Source organism: Osmerus mordax, chromosome 23 (assembly GCF_038355195.1).
Source record: "Osmerus mordax isolate fOsmMor3 chromosome 23, fOsmMor3.pri, whole genome shotgun sequence".
Taxonomy (NCBI): domain Eukaryota; kingdom Metazoa; phylum Chordata; class Actinopteri; order Osmeriformes; family Osmeridae; genus Osmerus; species Osmerus mordax.
In genome coordinates this window covers 9,191,636-9,213,213 of record NC_090072.1, presented here as the reverse complement: position 1 = coordinate 9,213,213, position 21,578 = coordinate 9,191,636, and the positions used below count along the sequence as shown (strand labels likewise).

Sequence of the window (21,578 nt, the reverse complement as noted above, 5' to 3'; positions counted from 1 at the left end):
TTCGGTCTCAGACCAAAAGTCGTCAGACTCAGGGCCTCTTACTAACAGTTTTGTGCCCACTTCAGGCGTATTTGTTTCGAATTTGCGCGTAAAAGCATGGCGAGGTATGTACAAACATGCCGCACTGAGGTAAAAGCGCAGACTGCCTGTCGCGGGAACTGAAAATGGCAAATTGCGCTTTTCCGTGTCATGCATATGCATTCACGGGAGGGTCAAGGGGAAAATGGGAGTTTCCCATAAAGAGATGGGAGGGGATGCGTAAAGTGCACCTAATTATGTATTCCGCGGTATGTACAAAAACCACCTGTGAAAGCGCACTTGAAAATTCTCCACCTGTTAAAAGCAGGCGTAAACCAGGATGCGCATATGCCTCATGGTGAAATGGCAGCTGTAACCCGAGCAAGACGAAGGCATAGGCCAAATGATTTTTGCCACAAGGATCACACTTTTTGAGTTGAGTGAACACAAAATCATTACGCGTTACATATTAAGCAGCCATGCAATATTACAGTTACTGGAAGAAATCAAAGATTACATCGAATCTCCGACTCTGCGTTCACATTCCATTCCAGCAGTTGTTAAACTCCTCGCTACATTATAAATATTGGCATCAGGATCATTTCAAACAGCCATCGCTGTTTTGACTTTGGTGGCTGATCCATGATAGAAAGAGAGAATGAGGCCCATTCAATTGCGCGTTTAAATGCTATGCAATGTACGGTATAGTGGCCGGACAAAGGTGCTGATTACGCAATGACCTGCAGGTTTCGTAAATACGACGTAAACTGAAGTATCACAGCGTGCGCAATCTGCAGGTTGGCCATGGCGCTAATAACGCTACGTTTGCGAATGTACGTACATGAGGTCTTCAGTCTTCAGTCTTGGTTTGACGGCATTTTGTCTGAGACTGACAGAGGTTTTTCTGACACTGTTTGGTTTGACGCTGTTTGGTTTTACAGCATTTTGTCCGAGACTGACAGAGGTTTTTCTGACGCCGTTTATCTCTAACCGTGAGTTAGTCCCCCAACAGTAAGATCAAACGGTTATCTCCTGTCCCTTAGACTTCAGGGGGATTATTCACACACATCATCCGTTTCCAGCCACAATCCCCCTGATCTCTCGTGTTGTTTTGTGCCAGACCCACAGGGGTCCCTTCCAGGACTAGAGACGACCTAACACAGCAGCTTGTGGCCTGCTGGTTAATTAAAAGGATGAGCACTACAGTAGCTCCCCCTACCACCCGTGACCTTCTTCCCCCCAGGAGGGGGATGGCTCTGAGCTGGCTTTGCCCCACCGGGGCTCATCTGTGGGGGGGGGGGGGGGGGGGAGGATGTGGGTGGGCATGGGAGGCAGCAGGGCGGAGGGGGCAGGGGAAAGGGATAGTGTAGCGGATCAGGCCAGTTATCCTGCTTCTCCCTGTCATAGCGGTTGAGATGTGAAGGTGGAGGGGAAGGATGGAAAACCCTGCAGTGCTGATGTCTGCTCTTTCTTTAGCTTTGTCTACTCTATCCATCTTCCTTTCTCTTGTTTTCTCTCTTTTTCTATTTCCCGTTTCTCTACCCCTGCTTTGTTACCTCACTCACACTTTCTCTTTCTCTCTCTCTTACACACTATCATCCTCCACTCCTCTGTCCACAGTCGCGCACACCTTTCCTTTTCCTCAGACAGAAAAGAGTAGTCATGGCTTTTTGCTAGCGGAGCAATCACAGGTTCAAAGGACACACAGTGTTCCTCTCTCCTCCTCTCCACTTTCCTGATGGATTCCCAGCACCCTCAAACAGACAGCAATGTGAAAACCCACCAGTTTGGGCTTGGGTTTCCCAATATTATACCTTGCCATACTTTGATCAAAGCTTCATTGTTGACTTACATGCTTCTGTCTTTCTCTCTCTCCCTGTCTGTGTCCTTTTTCTCTGTCTCAGTCTTTCTCTGTATACCCTTGTCCTCTCTCTCTCTCTCTCTCTCTCTCTCTCTACTTCTTTACACGTGCCTTTTTTGCTTGCTGACGTGAAGGGTTTAATTCTTTTGAGATACCATGCTTTGCGCCTCTCAATCTCTACAAACCCTACAACTACCTCAAGCAAAGCCTATCCCATAAAACATCTCAAGTTGAGAGACTTCCTTAATTCCCTAATCCCCTAATTTCCTTCTTTTTTCGTACCGAATGAATACGCTTATGGAGATATATTTTCCTTGCAAAGTGCACAAAAGCAAGCATTAATGGATTAGAGAGAGAGGTTAACTTGTCTGACTCTGCGGTGTTGCGACGCGCGCAGAACGTGTTTGTTTTGACTCATAAGCCTCGCTCTCGGCTGACGTAGAGAGCCGCAAGCGTTCAGGCGAGCATTCAGGAGCCTGATGTCGATGGGATGTTTCCACGCCGTTGCCTTCCCTTCTTTCTCCCAGGTGAGTCTTTACTTGCTTTGAGCTTCAGAGTCGGAATGGCCGTCACAAGCAATTAAAGCCGTCTCTCTCTCCACTGTCACGCTGAAACGGAAAAAGTGAGGCGCGGCAATAAGTCTGCCGTGCATGCCGCCGTCACACATGTCACTTCTGATTCATCCACATTAAGGGTCCGAACGTGATGTGGAGGGAGAATTAGAACACAAAATGGAAAACCATGGGGGCACCCTCCTTTTTCAAAGGGCCACTGAGTTAAGGTGTCTTAGCATCTCTTTTTATTAGACACAACGTCTAAAGGGATGATGAAGTTCCCCCAAACTTCTACAATAATCCATATTGTAAATATTTCCAAAGCAAGTCGTTGAAACAGATACATGTTTCAAAATATTTTCTAGTAGCATTTATAGCATGTACTACAGGTAGAATGACAACCATGCTTTCTTCCAAAGTCTTTCCATTCACACTGACAACATAGTCAACTTGATAGTCACTTATTTAAAAAATGAAGATGTTGTATTAATACATTGCCAGCATGTTAGTTCCTTAAGCAGTTGTTACAGAACAGCCTATATCGATTGGACCGGTTCTCCTAGGGCTCCTTCAAATGAACCCAGTACATGGCATCAGTATCCAATGACAGTCAGTGTCAGCACCCACTGATTTCATATACATGGATTTTTAGCTCTTGCTGTGGGGCCTAACACAATTTGTCTTGATTTTTTTCTACAGTAAAGGTCTCCAGACTATTTGCAAGTGCCGTTAATTAACAGACACAGGGCTCCCTGGAGAAAACAGCCTTTAGAATAGCGGAGATTATCAGCGACAGACAGAAACATGCTCACTTCCTCCTATCTAGCCTTGAAATCCCACGAAGTGTGAGCTGACTTGGTAGATTTTTACTTCAGTGGTGGTTTCCTGTGTCCAATTGTTTTCATTATGAGGTGAGACATTCTGGTGGAAAGAGAGATCAATATAAAATTGAAACTTCAGCAAACACCTTCTTATACCTCATTCAAATTCAAATTAAACACCTCAATTAATGTTCTCAGTCATAATTGCAGCATCCTATTTTTCATCCAGATTTGGCTTGAGTATTCTTTGCCTTAAAATTAGAGTAGTCTCCCGTGAAAATCTGTCAAGTTATCATCCTCAAGTGACTTCCCGCATCACACAAGATTTACAGTGCTCCTAACTCCATTTTAGTGTAGTTTGTACCTAGGAATCCCCATGTGTGCCTCTTCAGAGCCTGCAGCTCGTGGGGACGGGGGACAGGGCCGTGGACGGGAGAGATGCCGAGCATTCGTCTCACATTGCGTTGTTAGTCTCTGTCAGCGAGACGTGGCCTTCCAACCTCCGGGGGGGGGGGGGGGGGGGGGGGGGGGCTTCTCTCAGCGCCCCGCTGACTGATGGCGGCCTGACCATCTCCATGCGTCAGGTGACCCCCGCAGCCTCTCTCGGACGACTTGTTTGTGCTTTGAGTCAGAAAAGAGACATGGAGAGGAAAGAGAGAGACGGAGAGAGGAAAAATTGAAAGAGAGAGGGGTGAATGAAGAGGGTTTAGTAGGAGAGGCAGTAGAGCGTGGGAGAGTGATGATACCAACCAGCACAGTGGGGCTTTAAGACAAGACTGTGGACACACACACAGAGCCATCCCTTGCTCTGCGGATTCCAATTCAATCAAACACCTGCAGGCTGAGCTTCAAAAGAGCATTGTAATCCCCCCCCCCAGCACCACCACCACATACACAAACAAACACACACTTACTGACTTTCTAACATGTATCAGGTGCAATCAATGTATGGAAAGATTACTTACAGTTGCTGGACCCCGTACAGTGCCCCATAAACTCCCTTTTACTGCACAATGTGTTATTCCAAGGCTTTGTCTACCCTTTACCCAGACTTTCTTCCAAGCACTAACAATACACAGTGAATACACGTGTGCCCTCCAAAATGGCCTCTTTGAGGTTGAATACCTGGATGAATTGTGGTATCATATCGAGTGAGACCAGACATTATTTAGACTTACTTTATAGATCTCTGATGCATTGAACTGGTGGTCTGACTTAGTTATTTGTTGAGGGATCTGAAACAGACGGGACCACCTATAGCGTTAATATAGCGCCTGTGACAGCCAATTACAAGGAAATGAGCCTTGATTGCTGATTCGCTTGCCATACTGTGGTCGCTAAGTCTGGAGCTGTTTGCACTGGAGGCATCATCAGGACTCCAATGTGCCAAGTTAGGTTTCTGACAACATTAGAAGCCAGAATTATTTTCCCTGCACACCATGTCGCCAATTTGATTTGGGCGATGATAATGTGGACTTTTTTTTTCCTTAAAATTTCCTTAAAATTCCTGAAAATAACAAGGCTTATCACAAAACGTGATAATCTGACATAGTCTACCTTTTACTATAAATGTTTTAAGTAGTCAAATAGCGTGTGGGACATTTTCAAAATTGAGGCTTGATTCCTTCCTTTGCTTGGCGGCTAAGCTGAGATTGAACTCTGTGTGTTCTCATGGGCTATTCTGACAAATCAGATTTGCTTCCCCTATCCACCGACTACCATGTTGAAGACTGACTTTCAAATATGTATGTAAAAAACAAAACAAGACGACTTCCCTTAAAGGGCACTTGGGACGATTTCCAAACAGGAGGCCCTGGAAACACAAACAGTATAGCCATTCTGTTTGATGAAGCTCGAGTACGTTACGAGCAGACGTAGAATCTGCCGGTGAAACAAGGTGCGTCCCAGAGAGAGGGGCTAACAGTGAGGAGTGAAGCACAAAGCGTGGGAGTTTTACTCTTCACTGAAGCTGCATGTCAAGATAACTGCCCATCAATCATTCAGCTTTGCAGACATGAAGTGGGAGTGATCTGAAATAATGTAACTGAAGGGGTGGAGCCAATGAAGTTGGAGGATTGAACAGGGATTATATTGGAGCCAGAGAGAGAGCGGGAAACAATGTAGAGGTAGAGAGGGTGACGGTGGAGAATGCGGGGAGACTACTTGGGATTGATTGCTTGTTGGGTGGTGGTTGGGCATGAAAATCAACTTATGGGGGATGAGAATGCTGTTGAATACATCGACAGTGGGCCTGTGTCTCTGACAGATAGCCAGGCCCAGTATTTGTCAGTAAAAAATGGAACAGCTTGACTGACATGCTGTGAATACCAAGGAGCGGCGCATATTGACGCGGGCCGGTAAGATTGCGTGTCAGCAAGAGAGTGTGGAAATGCAATCAGAGCACGCGTGTGGGGGACCTCAAGCCTCCTTTGAGCCCTGGGTCTCCAGTGGGGCGGTTTTCAACTGTTCCTCCCCATGCCTTGTAGGAGGCAGATGGACAGAATTATTCACAAGGAGAAATATAAAAGAAAGGTGAGAGGATAGTTTCTCTGAATCACACTTTTGTCAGACTGACAAAACTTTGATGCTGCATTTGTCTATTACAGCTGTCAAGTTATTTATTTTTCATGCCACCTAAGTTGCGTTGCAAGGATTTCGCAAAATGTACCTCGAAGGCGTTGAAAGTTTAGGCTGTGTTGAGAAGATGTGTCTGGAGGAAGAGCGGTGCATGCCTCTTTCAGCGATTGTAATTTATTTCCAAAACCACAATTCTGGACCATCAGTCAACCAAGCAGTTCATGGACAGAGCAATATGTCATGTAAATCACAAAGGTTTCCATTGTGTAATGTTCAGGTTGCCTGCGACACTCAAGGACAAATCACTCATGTCTACAGTACCTTGGCTCAGCACAGAATTATTTTATATGACAAAATTCGCAACTAACTAGTTTGAAGTTCTGGACAGCTTGCTGATAGTAAATTGTAATTGTTCATTAAAGACCTGTATCAACACACCACACTGTACATTTTTTTCCCCTCTAAATAGTCATCACTAAAACCAATGCAAAATGCATGGATTGGTGGCATCTTTCTGGGCAAAGCGTCCTTGTCCTAAATTTCCATAATCACACAAACAGTTGACACACATCTTGTGGTGTTGTTCTGCTGGGAGTAGGTAAATATGTACTCAGTGTCTTCTCATTAAAGGCTCTCTTTGTCAGAGCATGCACAGGACATGTAATTACAAAATCTATGACAATAGGGGACAAACTGTATCAGGAGATGTTGATCCTAAAGCCAAGCCAGACAATGTCTTGGTTATCTTGTACATGGTTGGCAAGGAGAGGCATTTGAAAGGGAGTACATTTTTTCTTTTTTTTATGGATACACCTATCTATGTGTCAGTTATCTTATGTATGTCTGAGAAAATGCAAAACACTATGCTCGCAGCATACATTTATTTGCAGATCTGATTTGGGTTAATTACTTCTCCCAGTTTTTGTTGTTGCACAGTGTTTAATGTCTAGGATTAGTTTAGGTCTGTCGAACTACCTAGGTCATGCTACGATACAACACGTACATTATTATGGAAAAAACTGACTCAATTCAGCAATGAGTTCCCTGAAGGGCATTTGGGAAAATACATTTGAGAGAGACAAAGAGAGAGAGAGAAAGTGAGAAAAAGAGTGTGCGAGAGACAGAGAAGCATACAGAGAGACAAAGAGAATGAAAGAGCGAGGTGAATAAGAAAGAGAGAAAATAAATAGATATTGGCCTTTCCTTAAATGTATTCTGCCCCCCCCCCGCCTTCTCTCTAATGAGAGTAAGCACAGATTCCAGATTTTTTTCCACACTCCACATCTGATCAGGTTTGAAGAAACCTTTTACTCTGTTGTCAGTAGCTCTCCCTGGTTTGACTGTAAAATGCATTGACCTTTTATACAGCTCTCTTGTCAGATATGTTTAGTGTTGGCAGCTAGACAAGGCATGTACTATGCTTTATGCTTTTTATAAGAGTTCAGTTTCATTCAGGGTGATTTCAACCACTTAACTGCCTCTCTTCAGTCACAACAAACATAGTAGCTTACTGTACATTACAAAACTAAATTGTAGAGACTTTGAGACAGGAATCTATCTTGAAATAAAACGAAAAAGTACAAAGCTATGTTAAAATCGGTGGGGGCCAATAACAAATTTAAAAACAGCTGAAAAAGCAATTACCAGTAAGATTTGAAGAGATCAATTCAGTCAATCTCACCATTAATCTCAGTGCTTGATATGGAATCCAGTATATTTCCATCCAGTACAGCCAGCGACCTCCTGCTCTCTTCTTCCCCATTAGTCATTTAATTCTCAGTCAATCCAGGAAGCTCAGGGTTCTGATAAGTAAAGTCATTGCAGCTCTGACCTGCCTTTGAACTATTGGCCCCCATTTCCGCTAAATTTGTGATTTCTTTCTTAACCTCAAAGTGGAATTGTCTCCCAGATATAACAACCTCCATACACAGACATTGTCTGTGTCTGTTTGAAAGTATTTATCTGAGACAAAGACAAGGTTTAGATCCAAACAAACTCTTTGATCCAAACAAAATTGAACAACAGTATTCCTTCTAAGATGGAAGCACACACACTCACAGAATGTCACTTGGTAGTCTGTTCCAATGAGCATAAGGTGTTAGCAGAGTTGTAGCACCACATGTCAACACGGCATGTCCTGATTCCATTCGCTTAAGCACAAAGGGTTGGCACTCCATTTTTGCTTGTAAACAATTGTTTGCTGCCGTATCAAGAATAGGGGCATACCAGCACATGAAGTGTGCACTCAGACACTAAAACACACACGCTTTGAGTGTCCACCAATGACATTTTTCCCCTTCATTTTCCCATCCTGTTGTCTTTCCTCCGAGGGCAGCTAGGACCTATCAGCCATTTCTTGGTGACCGCCTCTTACTGTAAGGTGACAGTACCACCAGACCGCATTTGCTATACACTTGGTCTATTACTGTGATATGTCCTCATTTCTGTTTGAGAATTGCCATACAGGTGGCTGTAAACAGAGCGGCTAGGGAAACCAGCCAGTGAGCAGGTACAGTACCACTGAGGTGTAAATAACACAACCTGTGCTGCAGTCTGGACTCACACAGGCCTGAATGATCCCAGAATGCACCCTGGCGTGAAATGCCATAGGTAACACTATGCTCCTGCTGCTCAGTTGTCAGACTGGAACTAGTAAACACTCACACACGCGCTCACACACGCGAATTCTTCTACACGTATACAAACACACGCACACGCATACAAAACTGCACATGCAAAGACACACTACACCTCTGCACATGCAAACACACTCTACACCTCTCAAGGAACATAAACAGTCACACGCGTGCACACACTGCCAAATGTTGTTTCACCTTCTCTTATAGGTGTTATTGCTCCAGGCAGGACAAGCTTAATTAGCCATGCATAACTGACCCATTGAGTGAAGTGAACATTCTTACAGTAGCTGGAAGCAGAGCTTCAGAGACCAAGAGGGAATAAAAAGAACAAGGTGCGAATTTTTTTTATCTCCACTCTGCTCGAAGGGGTTCCCTGCTGTCAAGATACAAGAAGCGAGTAGAGCTTGACACTGTCTGACCCCCATACATGAGTGATCAAACCTCGAATAGCAAGAAGAGGAAGAGTCCATTCTCTCTCTATCTTCTGCTCTTTCGTAGCTTTTATGCTTTCCTTCCTTCGCCTGTTGCTGCCTTCAGGCCTCAGGACGGGCTAGAGTGGGCCGAGCTTAACTTCTTTGCACAGATTTGTCTGCCTTACATCACAACCTCACTGAGTTTGTCAAAGCTCTGATCCATCTTGGCTGTAAGAGAGGGTGTCAAAGATGAGGTTAGCTTAGGCCTGCCATTGTTTTTGGCCAGCGCTTCAGAAGGAATACTCTGTTGATGGACGGTTTTTCTTCCTTCACAGATAGGAGTCAGCTCTTTTCTTGAAAGCTCTGTGTTATAGCTGTGAGCTGTGCTCTGGCTAAGGATGCATGGAGTTTTCAGTTTTGGTACAGGCATATGAAAATGATTCAGATATTGTGCTCAGTCAAAGCATTTTGTGTGTTCCACAATACTATTACAATTACAATATTTTAAATTGTATTCTGGAAGACCTTGCTTTGTGAAAATGCATTATGCAACAGTGTTAGTCTTTGAGATGGCCATTACCTCCCAAATTGAGCATGTACTATCAAAAAGTAGCCAGTACTTTAGCATGCATTGACTTCAATTGTCTAGAACTTTTAGATATAACTCATTTATTTCACCTACAGTTCAGGATGTTATATCACTTACAGTTGATATTCATTGTATTCCTCATGCCCTCAACAAATCTCAGATACAGTATTTGTCTTATCCCTCCCCATTTTCTTACCTCGTGCTCCAATGTTTGCTATCTTACTTTTCTCTGTTCTCTGCCTACCATGACTGCCCAAAGAAATGATGTACGCCTCAACCTATTGCGGGAAGGAGGAAATAGAGGTGGAAGAGGAGGCCTTGGGTAACTGAACATGTATACCTGAGGCAAAATGTATGTCCTGAATTCTGTAAAAGGTGGAGTTGCCTTTGGATTCATTTTGGGGGCATTCATTTTGTGAGACTTTGCCAGTTTCAAAACTGTAGAGCTAGACATGGACTGCAGAATAGGCCCCATTGCTATGTTATGAATGTGACCAAATGCAAATGAGGGTTTGCTGTGTGTGCATTGCAAACAAAGTGCAGTCCTTTGGAAATCACATTGCTTTTCCCATGTCGCTATTTGTTATGAAAGGGGCTTGACACAGACCTGGTTTGTCGGAGTGGAAAGAGAGATTTATCCTAAAACAAAATATTATTTGAAACTTTCTATTTGTAGTTTGTATTTGTATTCAGAGTTTCCAGTTTGCAACATTGTCTCGCAAACTCACAAAGTGAACATTTCCAATTCACTAAGAGTGACATGAGGTCTTAGGTGGAAATTAAACCAATAGCCTTTTGTGTGAGAACCCTAACAGCATTTACCACTGAACTAACAAGGAGTTCACAAAGATTGAGACAGCAAGTTTTGAGTACTCATGACACAAACTTTGTTCTAACTAACCTGTGGTATATTGGTTTGCACATGTAACAGGTTCAGAAAAGAAAGCAGTAACCACATTATTTTTGCATGTATTCTTTACCTCCCACAGATGGGATGAAGCAATAGTATTGAAGTAATGCACTAATTGCTTGCAATAAGTAAACAAACTAGTTTCTGAAACCACCAAGGGGGACATGCTTTGATTCTAGAGCCAGGAAAGCCTCATGTTTCCTATAAATACAAATGCCACGCTAATGCTACGCTTTTAAACTTCTCTTGCCTCTGATTCAATCCAAATATGATACTAAATATGATGAGTGTACTGTATAGAAAATGACCGACTCAATCAATCTAACTTAATGTCATTAAAGAATGAGAACTTAGTTGATGTATACAAAGCCCACTCATCCTGCCATCCTGGTTGACATTTTATGTGTGTGTGTGTTCTGTAATTTATGTATTTGACAATGAATGTGTGTGGGTTCTGGCTGGCAGGCTGTGGGAGGGTCTCATTTCACCCCATTAACTTCTTTAATGCCAGGCAACAGAGAAGGAGCTGTCTAGTCCCCAAGCACACCAACACACACACACCTTTACATAGGATAGTTTGTCTGAAAAGAGGCCAGTGTCAGGTTAGGCTGTGGGGTTAGTAAATACTGTGCAGTAGAGTAGACAAAATACTTTTGTGGACCAAATTAATGTGTTGTGTGTTCTAGAACCTTAAGGGATTGGAGTATAAGTAATGGGTCCCAGGTTCATGACCAGCCAAGTGCAATTCTTCTTGTTCTAGTAATGCAGTTTTGTTCAGCTAATCCCTACCATTACCCTCTACCAACTGGTCACACCGATCCAAACCTTTTGACATTCCAAGCTGAAAGAGTATTAAGAAACCCTTTCAAAATCTTACCCTTACCAATAACTAATCAATATACAGTAGTATTGTTACGGATGAGTGCAGGGGTAGGACCCAAACACAGGAGAGCTGGTAGACAGGGTTCCAAAAACAAAGGGTTTTATTTAGCGAAACAAGCAGGATACTCACACTTTTAACAACGACACAACACACACACACACACACCAAACTAAACAAGGGAGCACGGCCATGGCCGTAACAAGTATCCACTCACCTAATCCAAGTTTTGTGTCTTTTTTTTAAATTAAATGCATCAAAACTTTGTCATAATGTTGATCATGGTGAGGATGAAGATAATTCTGATGATCATGATGATGATACATATTGCATTAATAGGATCCGGAATGATCTCCGATTGCATAGGTACACAGCATCAGAAAGGCCAGTACAGAGGACTACATCATCAGTTTGTGGTGGCATCATGTTGTCACAGATATATTGAGCTGTTTAGGAGCCACTTGAAAAGGGCAATCGCCAGATTAATGGTTGACAATGGCAAATGATTTATAGGACATAACTTCGGGAATAAACAGGTTAATGGAGTGTGGGTGTGCCTCTGCAAGTGTGCCTGTGCATATACTGTATGTGTGTGTGTGTGTATGTGTGTGTAGGGGTGGTTTCAAGAGAAAGGGGTGTGTACCCTCTTTGTCTCATGCTATCAGGGCCCTCCACCATGCCATAAAGAGCTACAGGGGCGGGGTTTAAATGAATAAATAAAAAGGTCACGTCAAGCCATTTTCATGAAAGCTCATTAACTTTTATTTGCTGCAAGAGATGTCTCAATAATTAGAAAAACAGAGATTGGGCTAATGAAATTACAATAAACAGTGGCAGAGTGGAACCGAAAATAATAATGTTGGGTTCACGCCTGTCAAAGACTAAATGCTGATTATTGGTAGATGACCGTCCAATGACATTGAGGTAGATATTTGATAGTAAGTGTGTGTGCACATCTGCATGTGCGTATTTGTACATGTACGTACGTACGTGTGTGTGTGTGTGCGTGGTTTGCTTATGTGTGGTTGGGAAATGGGAAAAACGTGAGTATGTGTGCATGTATGCATTGGCTGTTGGTGACAAATGAGTGGCAGAGAAAGCTAATTTGGGAATTTGTATCAATGATTAATGGCTCAAATAGGCATCCCCAAATTGATAAATATAGAAGCTGACTTACTTATTTCTTATAACTTATTACTTATTACGTATTTACAAACCAGGGTGTGTCACATTTTCCCCTTTCGTAAATATTCCCTTGAGTTTAGATCAGCATTGGATTCACCTTGTGTCATTAACTGAGATAACTCTGTAAATGATGCTTGATGCTCATGCTCTATTGCACTGTAAATTGTTGAATGGATGAAGCACTTAAACAAACAGTAATCAACTGCCAAAAATTCAACCACCACCAATATTAAGGGATACTCTTGAATGTCGCAGATTATTTTTGAGCTTTAAAAAAGTAATCAATTTGCTGTTTGACACTGTGGTGTCATACAACCATGTGCCACCCGGCCCTCTCACCTCTCTCACCTGTTTGAAACCTGGACTGGTGCCACCCATCTCAGGGAGAATTGTCAGTTCCAGTGTTTGCTCAATGTGTGTGCTGATGTCCTGACAGGGTGTTTGTTTGCTCATTGCCTGTGTAGGTCATAACATGCCCTCTCTCTTTATCTGGCCCCTGTGGTCTCTGTCTCCTCTCCCCCTCCCTTCTCTCTCTTTCTCTCTCTCTCTCTCTCTCTCTCTCTCTCTCTCTCTCTCTCTCTCTCTCTCTCTCTCTCTCTCTCTCTCTCTCTCTCTCTCTCTCTCTCTCTCTCTCTGCCACACACACACACTTGTTGATTTGACCTACACTATGTACAGTTTAGCTAGAATGATGAGTCATATTATCCCTTACCCCCCCCCCCCCCCCCCCTCACTGCTCACACATACTGAACTTGTTGACCTCTGTGACCTGCATGGCATCACTGTGCATTGCCCTTAGGGGTTATAAATGCACAATTGACAGCAAAGCAGCTGACAGATTAAAAAACACAAGATAAATAAATTAGCTTGCAATTAATTAAAAGATGAAGTGAATAGATGGATGGATGGATGGATGGATGGATGGGTGGATGTATGGATGTATGGATGAATGAATAAATAGATGAATGAATAAATACATTCTGGTTGAAATGTTGTCTTTGTTTCTGTTTTGTAATACACATACTTAGTTATAACCTGACTGTATTAAATTGCCTGCATACCGGACTGGGGCCTTATCAAGATGCAACTCGCTTCATGTATTTCAGTCAACAAGCTCTCACTGTTCTTTGCTGTACATCTGGAAATTGTTCCAATTGCTTGAAAATTGCTGTTTCGAAATAGATGCAGAATGCAGGATCAAACTTTATTTACGGTAACGTTATCAAGTATATAACCAAACACACAAACCAAATACTGACAGAGAAGAAATAATGTGATAGAGAGATACTGTATATACACATCCTCACAAACCAAACATACAGTATTTTCCAACCTTAAACCTTTTCTGGTGCTACATTCATTTGACACCTTTGAAAGATAATACAATGACACTTAATATAAATGACATCTACTGTATATAAATAACCTGGCTAGTATTTTATAATTATATGTCATTCTCATTTATATTCTTCTGTTAAGCATCTTTTGGTGTGAGAATTGTGCTATATAAATAAAAGTTTGTATTACTGTTACCTGAAGAATTTCAAACATGTTGAAATATGCAATCCTTAAGGCAGGGTCCTGTCTTATTCATTGTACAAACTTCCTTTCCCAAACTTCTGGAGGATGTCATCTCTGAAAAGATGCCCTCAGTCGGATGAAAGTAGTGGTTTGGCATGTAATAAAAAACACTGTTACAAAACACAGTTACTGTTACAATTTTATCAACATATTTTTCTTTAGTGTGAGAAACATTACATATCTGAAATGTGTTTCCACTTTTGATAAGTGAGACAAGATTTTCCAGTGGGATGTCTCCACACATTCTCACAGGCTTCTGAGACAAATCAATATTCTCAAATAAACAAATCAGCTTCCCAAACAATGCAGACAAATAACAGGCAATTTGTGAATTACATTTGATCTTTAATCATTGGATATTGGATTTTTGCCTGTTGGTTATTCTCTGTTATAAAAGGGAGAAAGAACCAAACTAATCTACATAAAGCACCCCAATTTTCCACTTTTTAAAAGCTATTTTTTTTATCTTGCTTTTGGAAGCCCTTTATTCAATTTGTAATTTGCTGCCAAGGAACACACCTCACAGACTTGCCAGGCGAACCCAGACAAAGTCACATTAGCTTCTCTCGACCTCTTTCTTGTAATCGGCTAGGCAGGGTCATTGGTGGTTTTGCAAGATGCTTGCTCCTCACATTTAAAAGTTTCTGGAGAGAGTGCCCCAACAGTTTACCTGGAGATAACAGCATCAGCAGTTCACCCACAGTAACAAAAATCAACGCCATCTTTCTAAAACATGCCAGTTAAATACTATCATGTTGTTTTGACACTGAACATTTGACATTTAATATTTAAATAATTAGAATTGTTAGATATGATTTGAACAAATCTTAGAATATTACAGTTTCTGTGTACCCAGCTTGTTTAGTCATTGACCTTGTATAGTCTTTGGTATTGTTTTCTCAATTAGATAAACGATGGAGGGTGGTGGAATGGAACTGAATTGATCAGAACTGAAAATTAGACCACTTTTAATGAGTTAGTGTGTGAAGCGGTGGCAGACATAACACCAAACACAGTGTTTAATTTATTGTTATGGGTATTGGTATGGTATGAGTTTTGTTGTGTCTGGCAATCAACAGATTTGTACACAACTATTCACAGGGCAAGACTGCATGAGTCTCAATGAGTGTCTGAAAAACATATATTTTTTAAATTGTCTCTAGATTCTAGAGAACCATATCTTTTTATCCATTATCTGACACTCAATTAGAAAATAATGGATTGAGATAAGACTGTTGCTATTTTTGAGCTAATTCTTTTTCTCCTTCAGTCATTCTCAGAAATCCCTGACAATAACCTTCATGTTTGAGGATGACTTGGCAAGCTCAATCCTAACTCAATCGAGAATCATCAACAATTGTCACTAAATCAGCCCCTTTAGTCTCAGCAGTCTCTCTCAATTCATTACAAGTGAATAGGCTTTTATTGGCGTGACCATTTTAACAGGGACCCAGGGAGAGAGGGAAAGCTTGTAAGGGTTGGATCGACACAGCGATTTACGAGGGGATCCACAGGCAATTCGAGGCCAAACCCGCAGCCAGCACAATGCAAACAGAGCCGGGGAGAGATTAAGAGATTTGTAGGCCCCCCTTTGCTGTTCGTTTTTATTGTCCCCCAGATTTTTGTTCCTCCCTTGTTTGTTTTCCAGATTCATCCTCCTTTCAATCATTGTGCTGACACTCTCTTGGGCTAGTTTTCCGCTTCGCGCCTCACCTTCCTTTTCCTTTTCTTTCTAAAACTCCCTCTTTCTAAAAGTCCCTCTTACATCCTGTTATGTTTTCAGATTCTCTCTCTCTCATATGTTCTCTCTTTCTGATCCTCACTTTATTCTTATGTTTGGATCCCTGTGTCTCTCCTGCTCTCTGTATCTTTATGTCAGATTCCATTATTTACTGTACCTTTAATTATGTTAACTTCAATTTATTCAGACTGTTACAATTCTACAGATAATTACAATAAATGAAGTATCAATCAGTTGGACGAGGAGAATGATTAGGAAAAAGTTAAGCAAAACAGAAAAGGTTTTTGGGGTTTGTTTTTCTTTTTGTCCCTGACAAGGTTTAAAAGACTACATTCTGGTCTTGCCTACTGTTGCAACTTTTTTTCAAAGACTGATGTGAAAGCACTCATGTCAGTCAAATAAGCCATCCGAGGTCACAACTGTGTTTTCCTGTAACACTTAATTAGTTTCTTCTTTGTACAATCCAGTAACGTAATATTCTACCACATACAAAATACTAAGCACTTAATCATATAATCACTTTTATATAGTAAGAAAATGGTTACTTTACATTTTGTGTTCCCTTCCCTGGTTCTTCTCCCACTTTAGCCCACTGTCCAATCTTTTCCTCCCTCCAACCCCTTCCTGCCTCTCATTTCACATTTCAGAGATAAGGTTTTTTGCCATCTTTTCTTACAATCTCATGTCTTTCGCCCTTCTCTATCTCCCAATCTCACCCCCCCTCTCTCTCGTTCTCTCTCCCTCTCTCCCTCTGTCGCTCTGTCTCTCTCTCTCACTCTCTCACACTTTTGTCTCTCACTTCCGCTTTCTTTCTGTAGTTCTCTTTTCCCATCTCTTCTTCCAACTCTCTCTTTCTCTCTCTCTTGCCCTCATCCCTCTCTCTCTCTTATCCACCCCCACTATCCTTTGCTTCCATCCCCAATATCTTTCCAGTCTGGACTGACTTTCCTGTCTTTCTAGCTTTGCAGAGATAAGGTGGAATCTCCCTAGTGGCTTCTTGGTGTCGATACTAATGTGCTGCTACCATCGATAAACTGTCAGACCCCCCCCCCCCCCCCCCCCCCTTGTCCCTCAACTTTCCTATCCTGACCTTCCAACACTGTATTCTGCAACACACATGCATTATGTTTTATGGAGTCAAATATTATAGCCTGAGAGCTTACAGTATATATACCAAACAAACTCCAATGCAGGACGTAATGATTGAATGCATGTAACTCACTGACGTTATACGTAAAATGTATTCTTTGGTACTCAGTTTTTACTTTTAATGAAAAAAAACATAATAGTTTAGCCCAACATGATTTTTACGTTTAACTGTAACATACTGTAATGTATTGTGTTTTGTATTGTTATGAGGTTAGTCATTCACTGTAAGTAGTCTTCCTCGTGTGAAATTAAACAAGCAAGATTTGGTGTTGATGTTGTTTGACTCCTAATGTTGCACCTCTCAGAGGTTTCTAGACAGTGACATGAGAGAGTTAGGCCATCCTCTCCTGACTAAAACAAATATGTCTTCATCGTCTTGGGAAATGTTAACTAAATAACCTTTGTACAGTACTACAATAACACAAGAGTTAGAGATGTTAGCCTGAGTGAAAGCTTCTTCTTTACACATTACTAACCCACAAAGGTCAGTTTGTCTTGTGGTTCATATTGCCAGAGTGCTATCAACTTTATATATGGTTGAAACAGTCTTTGATGCACGGGACGACATGAAATGGGGTGACTTTGAAATGGCTACCTACTTCTCAAAATGGACGTCAGTTTACAATGGATAAAGATAGACTTCCGACAGACAGTGATGATACAACGATTGTTCAGGTTGCCTTTTTAGGCTTCTTCTGAGCTACATTTATCTGTCAATAACTGTCTTTCAAGATGGCATTGGCTCTACTGCAGGCCAGTGCTAGTGCTCTGAGGTGCAAATGTTGCCCATCTGAGTGTGACTGACTTCCGAGCTCAGCGCAGTCACTCAGTGGGGGTTTGATGAACCATTGCAATTAAGCAGTCTCTTAAACTAATTGCATGTCAGACGGGTGGAATAGGAGCGGGTGCCTTTCAATGGGGGCCCCATGACTGACACACTAATTTCTCAGCATATGAAGTCCAACATTATTATTTCAACTGCTTTCCTATTTTTCTTTGCTTTTGTAAATCCTAGCTTTGTAGGCAGATGAGGCTGATTTCAGAATAGGTTACAACTGTCACACACACATACAAGCACTAGTAGTTCGATTTTTTCATTGGATCATGCGCATGGAATTAATATAAATGGGGTTGATATGACCATAGGAGTGGTTACAGTCATTTAGTAAATTAATAATTAAATAAATACATTCTGTTATCTTTTAAACATTTCAAAAGCCTGACAGGATCTGGCATATATTGGAAAGATCATACATGCAAACCAACTTTTTTACGTAATTTAAGAAAATGCCCTTATGTTATGAGGTTGTACAAGAGCAATTACATGACCTCAGATATCATTTCGTAAAACAGCACTGATATTACAAAGAAATCAATTCAAGGTTATCCTGACATTACAAAACATGTCTGCTTGTTGTTGATATTGAAGGTCTCCTTTACCCAGAATGAGAAAAAAATACTATGTTAGTAGTTTGCACTATGATGCACAATATGTGCTTCTGTACTATACACTTGCTGCTGTATTGCATTGCCGTACTGCATCACCCTCTTCTGTAGGATACATAGGGACAGTCAGTCTCCACTGACTGAAGTATTTATTTCTTAACACACACTAGTTTCTCTGCACTGTAACACACAGGACTCGGTCTCAGTCATGTTTGGCTGAGTGTGACAACATTTATCTCGTCTGTGTCACCTGCCAATGTAGCAGCTTGTGGCAACCACTCACAGTAGACATTTTGAAAGGCCCCATTGCATGGACTTATGGCACCCAACCCCTGTTCATCTTCCCCCATGATCACTTACCCTGTCACACTAAAGCAACTGTTCCCTTCTGTTTCAAAGCTGGACAGTAGAATCGTCAGCCATTCCCAATAATACAGATTTGTTGTTCAACAAAGCATTGTCAGCCCATCTCAGGTTGTAATACTTGTAGCAAAGGAAAAATACAAAAAGAAACTCAAATCAGGGTTAGAGTAAAGCTTAGGTGTACTGAAGAATTACACAGAAAATCAGCCTAAGAAACACATGCCTGGTTAAACACACACACACACACACACACACACACACACACACACACACACACACACACACACACACACTGCAAGAGACACACCTGAACTGGTTTTCTCTCTAGGGAGTCTCAACATGGTCTAAATATTGACACAGACTTGTTTTGGCTTTGAGGATGCACTCCTATGGCAAACTCCCACCTTCAAATGTAGACAACTACTCCACCACACCCCCTATTAGCCACATTTATGTGTTGCATTGTGTAACACCACAAAACGTGTAACCGCCTGCCTTCTTCAAGACAACACAACTCCAAATTGGCTCCTGCTCTCAATTTCACCGACTCTTTCACCCTCTCTGCTCCAACGTTCTCCCCAGTCGACTCTAATTAAGCAAACGATCATCCCCTGCCTAATTAGCGCATGTCTAATTGGAATCGTTCAGAATCAGCTCTGTTCTGTGTTTTTCTCCCCCGCTGAAACTGTTGCCGCTGTGTTCATACCCTACCCAGACCAAAATATCCTAGTTGCTAAGAATGCGTTTCTTATGTTCCATAGTTTAAGACACAGGGAGATGTTCTAATACTTCCTTGTTCCTTGTTGCTTTGATAAAGGGGGTCCACAGTAGATATGCCATTCCAGGTGTTCATACAAAGGTGAGCAAAGGGGTGGAGGTTTATATTGTTTCTCAACTCAATCCCCACCTCATCTCTTTCCTCCACCTTATTTTTTTGTGTGTGTCTCTCTCTCTCTCTCTCTCTCTCTCTCTCTCTCTCTCTCTCTCTCTCTCTCTCTCTCTCTCTCACACTCACTCACTCACTCACTCACACACACACACACATTCATATCATCACCCCTATGTCTGGATATGAGTCAACCATTGTCTTTTCATACCTTTTGTTAAAACCTTTTTTACTCCACTGACTAAAACAAGATCCTCTCTCAGTCTTTTTTATGTTATCAACCCTCCTTCCCTCACCTCACCTTGACCCTTGCAATTGTCATAGGAGTCAGATATACAGTTCACTGCAACATCTCTTCTCTCTCTCTCTCTCTCTCTCTCTCTCTCTCTCTCTCTCTCTCTCTCTCTCTCTCTCTCTCTCTCTCTCTCTCTCTCTCTCTCTCTCTCTCTCTCTCTCTCTCTCTCTCTCTCTCTCTCACTCACACACACACACACACACACACTCTCTTTCTTTATCTCTCTCTCTCCCTCTCCTTCTCATTTTTTCTCCCAAGCCTTTTATTGTCAAGATAGGATACTATCAAAACAATTAGACCAATTCACTCCCTCCTGTAAGCAATGAAAGCTGAATGCCTGTACATTTCAGCAGAAGATAGTCAGGGATGGACCCAGTGTATTGCCCAAGATGACATAAGATATGATGTGGATGAGAACCTGTGGCCAAATATAGCAGACAGGGTTGCCTAGCATTGCTACTGTATGGGTAGATGATGTACAACTTACTAAGTATTGTATCGTATTGTATTTTGGAATCAATGTCAAAAAATGAAATATTTGCCAATTTGTCATATTGATGCATATTGCATCATGTCTGAATCATTCCTGATATATATACTACAATTAATTATAAACAGTAGAGAAGTGTCATTCTTGTTTTATAAAGACATTTTACGAGACATGTTACTAACATTGTGTAATGCTACCTTTTATGAGTGATAAAGTGTGCTTGTTGGGTGACAACCTTTGCTAGTGTAATGGAAGAATGAGTTGATATGAGACATAGTAGTTTTAGTGCATTTTGGATGGGGAAATAACTGTTGTGCCAAGCTGCCAGTTGGTTAGGAGAACTGTATTAAGAGTTTTGAAAATGTGACCAAAGTATTGAAAAACAGGTTGATTTTTAAAAAACTGTAAAATATGGTTATATAATGTTTTGTCCAGTGGCGATTTCTTTAATACTGCAAGGGAAGCTCATTCAACATTTCAAAAAATTCATGGTCAAATATTTACTATTGTGTTAACATTTTAAATGCGTTAGAACACGTTCATATCGAAGACGAGTTCGTTAAGAATCAGCAACATATATTAGCAGGTCGACTGACTGATTTCCATCTAATTTTTTCAGTGCTTCGAAACTATACGGTCATTGGATAAATGCTGCGATTATGTCCCGCCCTGGACGCTCAGCGTCTCTGGGGGTGAATGGAGGAGTGGGCTGGCCTGAACGCTGGGCTTCCGCGTGATGATTGGAGGGTCTGTCGAAAGACTGCACCTCCTTTTGATTGACAGCGGTTTTGTACTATAAAAAGTCGCCGAAGCTATTCAAGCTCAGTCCCATCACGGATTTTGCAACTGTAGTTGAAAGACAAACGGCAGCAACCTATTTCTTGGTATTTGCTTGGCGAAATTGCTAGCCAATTTTCATCATACATTTGATACAATTATGCATCACATTCCTTGTTTCAGTTGAACCTAATTCCCATATTTCCTTCGGGTTTAAATATTTTTTGGTTAGATCTTCGTTCATTCATTCATACAGTAGGCTAGGCTAGTGTCGTAGGGGTGAACTAGTCAGTGAACTGAAAATGTATATGATGTAGGCCGAAAATGAGCTTCCCCTGTTTGAAAGACCAGCAGCCGCCACTGGTTTTGTCAGATCATTTGTTTGTGGCTGTATTATATATTT

At 41.6% G+C, this 21,578-nt stretch overlaps 1 protein-coding gene across 1 annotated transcript in view; it reads left to right on the top strand.

Moving 5' to 3' along the window:
* Positions 1–21,578, top strand: part of nrxn2b (neurexin 2b) — a 437,850-nt gene that overhangs the window by 7,491 nt on the left and 408,781 nt on the right. Inside the window, exon 2 of the mRNA XM_067261168.1 lies at positions 8,338–8,340. Within this exon, the coding sequence (XP_067117269.1) occupies positions 8,338–8,340 (3 nt within the window). The remainder of the gene's footprint in view (positions 1–8,337; positions 8,341–21,578) is intronic.